The sequence below is a fragment of the Coregonus lavaretus genome (assembly GCF_964263955.1).
Source record: "Coregonus lavaretus genome assembly, contig: HAP1_SCAFFOLD_2806, whole genome shotgun sequence".
NCBI lineage: Eukaryota > Metazoa > Chordata > Actinopteri > Salmoniformes > Salmonidae > Coregonus > Coregonus lavaretus.
In genome coordinates, this window is record NW_028164752.1 from 47,501 (window position 1) to 52,500 (window position 5,000).

Below are 5,000 nucleotides of genomic sequence, written 5' to 3' on the forward strand. Positions count from 1 at the left end.
ACACATTATACAGTTGATAACTACATTTAAACTCAGTTTTTCACAATTCCTGACATTTAATCCTAGTAAAAATTCCCTGTTTTAGGTCAGTTAGGATCACCACTTTATTTTAAGAATTTGAAATGTCAGAATAATAGTAGAGAGAATTATTTTATTTCAGCTTTTATTTCTTTCATCACATTCCCAGTGGGTCAGAAGTTTACATACACTCAATTAGTATTCGGTAGCATTGCCTTTAAATTGTTTAACTTGGGTCAAACGTTTCGGGTAGCCTTCCACAAGCTTCCCACAATAAGTTGGGTGAATTTTGGCCCATTCCTCCTGACAGAGCTGAGCTGCCTTTCATGTTATGTCGATATAGGACTCGTTTTACTGTGGATATAGATACTTTTGTACCTGTTTCCTCCAGCATCTTCACAAGGTCCTTTGCTGTGGTTCTGGGATTGATTTGCACTTTTCGCACCAAAGTACGTTCATCTCCAGGAGACAGAATGCGTCTATGGCGGCTGCGTGGTCCCATGGTGTTTATACTTGCGTACTATTGTTTGTACAGATGAACGTGGTACCTTCAGGCGTTTGAAAATTGCTCCCAAGGATGAACCAGACTTGTGGAGGTCTCCCATTTTTTTTCTGAGGTCTTGGCTGATTTCTTTAGATTTTTCCATGATGTCAAGCAAAGAGGCACTGAGTTTGAAGGTAGGCCTTGAAATACATCCACAGGTACACCTCCAATTGACTCAAATTATGTCAATTAGCCTATCAGAAGCTTCTAAAGCCTTGACATCATTTCCTGGAATTTTCCAAGCTGTTTAAAAAGGCACAGTCAACTTAGTGTATGTAAACTTCTGACCCACTGGAATTGTGATACAGTGAATTATAAGTGAAATAATCTGTCTTTAAACAATTGCTGGAAAAATTGCACAAAGTAGATGTCCTAACCGACCTGCCAAAACTATAGTTTGTTAACAAGAAATGTGTGGAGTGGTTGAAAAACAAGTTTTAATGACTCCAACCTAAGTGTATGTAAACTTCCGACTTCAACTGTATATATATACATACATACATACATATATATACACACACACACACACACACACACACACACTACCATTCAAATGTCCTTGTTTTCGAAAGAAAATAAAAACAATTGTCCATTAAAATAACATCAAATTGATCAGAAATACAGTGTAGACATTGTTAATGTTGTAAATGGCTATTGTAGCTGGAAACGGCTGATTTTTAATGGAATATCTACATAGGCGTACAGAGGCCCATTATCAGCAACCATCAGTCCTGTGTTCCAATGGCACGTTGTGTTTGCTAATCCAAGTTTATCATTTTAAAAGGCTAATTGATCATTAGAAAACCTTTTTGCAATTATGTTAGCACAGCTGAAAACTGTTGTGCTGATTAAAGAAGCAATAAAACTGGCCTTCTTGAGACTAGTTGAGGATCTGGAGCATCAGCAATTGTGGATTCGATTACAGGCTCAAAATGGCCAGAAACAAATAACTTTCTAATGAAACTCGTCAGTCTATTCTTGTTCTGAGAAATTAAGGCTATTCCATGCGAGAAATTGCCAAGAAACTGAAGATCTCGTACAACGCTGTGTACTACTCCCTTCACAGAACAGCGCAAACTGGCTCTAACCAGAATAGAAAGAGGAGTGGGAGGCCCCGGTGCACAACTGAGCAAGAGGACAAATACATTAGAGTGTCTAGTTTGAGAAACAGGCGCCTCACAGGTCCTCAACTGGCAGCTTCATTAAATAGTACCCGCAAAACACCAGTCTCAACGTCAACAGTGAAGAGGCGACTCCGGGATGCTGACCTTCTAGGCAGAGTTGCAAAGGAAAAGCCAAATCTCAGACTGCCCATCTTAATCTTTTATTTTTATTGGCCAGTCTGAAATATGGCTTTTTCTTTGCAACTCTGCCTAGAAGGTCAGCATCCCGGAGTCGCCTCTTCACTGTTGACGTTGAGACTGGTGTTTTGCGGGTACTATTTAATGAAGCTGCCAGTTGAGGACCTGTGAGGCGCCTGTTTCTCAAACTAGACACTCTAATGTATTTGTCCTCCTGCTCAGTTGTGCACCGGACTAATAAAGAACAGCCTGTTGATGATCACCGCTTTTTTATTGACAACGTTTTCCCTCCAAACCAGATCTTCATCCGTTGTCTCCTCACCGTAGCTCTGTGAGCTGTGTGCAGTTCCTCAGTGTCTCCAGCAGGGCGGCGCTGTAGTTCCAGGTCTTCAAGGACCCCAGGTTGGCCAGTGATAAAGCCTGCAGGTCCCGGCAGTGCTCAGAGACCTGCACCAGTCCGGTCCCCTTCAGGATCCCCGGCAGCCCCGCCAGCGTCAGCCTCCGCAGCCCCCGGAACCCCCGGAGCGCGGCAACGTGCGAGTCCCCGACCCCGCGCGCGCACACGCACGCCCTCTGATCCACGCACACCCTGGCGCAGGGCTCGAGACGCGGCAGGGCGGAGACGAAGCCCGGTCCTGTCAACTCCAGAACCTCCAGAGAGGGGCAGCCAGCCAGCAGGGTACCCAGCCCGGAAGAGGCGCCCTCCCTGGGGAGAGAGTCCTCGGAGCCGGGCCTGTAGGTCCGGAGCCCCACGCGGGACGGCTTCCTCAGCCCCAGCAGCAGAGAGGAAGGGGAGGGGGCGGGGGAAGGGGAGGGCGCGTGCGAACCGTCCGACAGGGCGCAGGCGGGCAGCGCCAGCGAGCGGAGGTGCGTGAGTTTGGCGAGGCTGGTACACAGGTGTGCGTTGTCCTCCAGCCCAGGTGTGTGTGTGTTGTCATGGTGATAGTGCGTGTGTAACAGGTTGAGGTGTGACAGATTGGGACAGCCAATAACCAGCCGGCTCATCGCCTCGGCAACAAGCTCCTCCTCTCCCCGCGCTCTACTGCACTCTGGATAATTGGAGGTGTGGCCTATACCACTGAGATTCAGGCTGACCAATCTCGTTGAGTCTCTCACTCCGGCGCCAGTCAGCGATTGGATGACAGTTTGTCGTAACGTGGGGCAACGGGAGAAGTTGAGGTGCTTGGGAGCGTTGCTAAGAAGGACCCGCCCTAGCGATGTGGCGTCCAACCAGGAGCGAGGCAACTGCAGGGCTTCCAGGTCGCCATGCTGACCGAGGCTATGGGCCAATGAGGACGCAGCAGGCCAGTGGGCGGGGTTTGGACCAGGAACTGAAACCAGGAAGCAGCGGAGACGCTCCGGAACACGAACACTGAACACAGCCAGGTAGAGGAGGAGCAGAGTCTGGTTCACCTACACACACACACACACACACATTATATACACACACACACACATTATAACCACCCTGACCATTATAACCACCCTGACCATTATAACCAACCACCCTGACCATTATAACCAACCACCCTGACCATTATAACCAACCACCCTGACCATTATAACCAACCACCCTGACCATTATAACCACCCTGGCCATTATAACCAACCACCCTGACCATTATAACCAACCACCCTGACCATTATAACCAACCACCCTGACCATTATAACCAACCACCCTGACCATTATAACCAACCACCCTGACCATTATAACCAACCACCCTGACCATTATAACCACCCTGGCCATTATAACCACCCTGACCATTATAACCAACCACCCTGACCATTATAACCAACCACCCTGACCATTATAACCAACCACCCTGACCATTATAACCAACCACCCTGACCATTATAACCACCCTGACCATTATAACCACCCTGACCATTATAACCAACCACCCTGACCATTATAACCAACCACCCTGACCATTATAACCAACCTGACCATTATAACCACCCACCCTGACCATTATAACCAACCTGACCATTATAACCAACCACCCTGACCATTATAACCAACCACCCTGACCATTATAACCACCCTGACCGTTATAACCCCCCTGACCGTTATAACCACCCTGACCATTATAACCCCCCTGACCATTATAACCACCCTGACCATTATAACCCCCCTGACCATTATAACCACCCTGACCATTATAACCACCCTGGCCATTATAACCACCCTGACCATTATAACCACCCTGACCATTATAACCACCCTGGCCATTATAACCACCCTGGCCATTATAACCACCCTGACCATTATAACCCCCCACCCTGACCATTATAACCCCCCACCCTGACCATTATAACCACCCTGACCATTATAACCCCCGACCATTATAACCCCCCTGACCATTATAACCCCCCTGACCATTATAACCCCCCTGACCATTATAACCCCCCTGACCATTATAACCCCCCTGACCATTATAACCCCCCTGACCATTATAACCCCCCTGACCATTATAACCCCCCTGACCATTATAACCACCCTGGCCATTATAACCACCCTGGCCATTATAACCACCCTGACCATTATAACCACCCTGACCATTATAACCACCCTGACCATTATAACCACCCTGACCATTATAACCACCCTGACCATTATAACCCCCCTGACCATTATAACCCCCCTGACCATTATAACCCCCCTGACCATTATAACCACCCTGACCATTATAACCAACCACCCTGACCATTATTACCACCCTGACCATTATAACCCCCCTGACCATTATAACCACCCTGACCATTATAACCCCCCTGACCATTATAACCACCCTGACCATTATAACCACCCTGACCATTATAACCACCCTGACCGTTAAAACCACCCTGACCATTATAACCACCCTGACCGTTATAACCACCCTGACCGTTATAACCACCCTGACCATTATAACCACCCTGACCATTATAAACCACCCTGACCATTATAACCACCCTGGCCATTATAACCACCCTGACCATTATAACCACCCTGACCATTATAACCACCCACCCTGACCATTATAACCACCCTGACCATTATAACCACCCTGACCATTATAACCACCCTGACCATTATAACCACCCTGACCATTATAAACCACCCTGACCATTATAACCACCCTGGCCATTAT

At 47.6% G+C, this 5,000-nt stretch overlaps 1 protein-coding gene across 1 annotated transcript in view; it reads right to left on the minus strand.

Annotated features, from left to right (window-relative positions):
• LOC311116659 (F-box/LRR-repeat protein 18-like) overlaps positions 1-5,000 on the minus strand; it is a 20,109-nt gene that overhangs the window by 3,070 nt on the left and 12,039 nt on the right. The window contains exon 5 of the mRNA XM_084191716.1: positions 2,186-3,276. Within this exon, the coding sequence (XP_084047842.1) occupies positions 2,186-3,276 (1,091 nt within the window). The remainder of the gene's footprint in view (positions 1-2,185; positions 3,277-5,000) is intronic.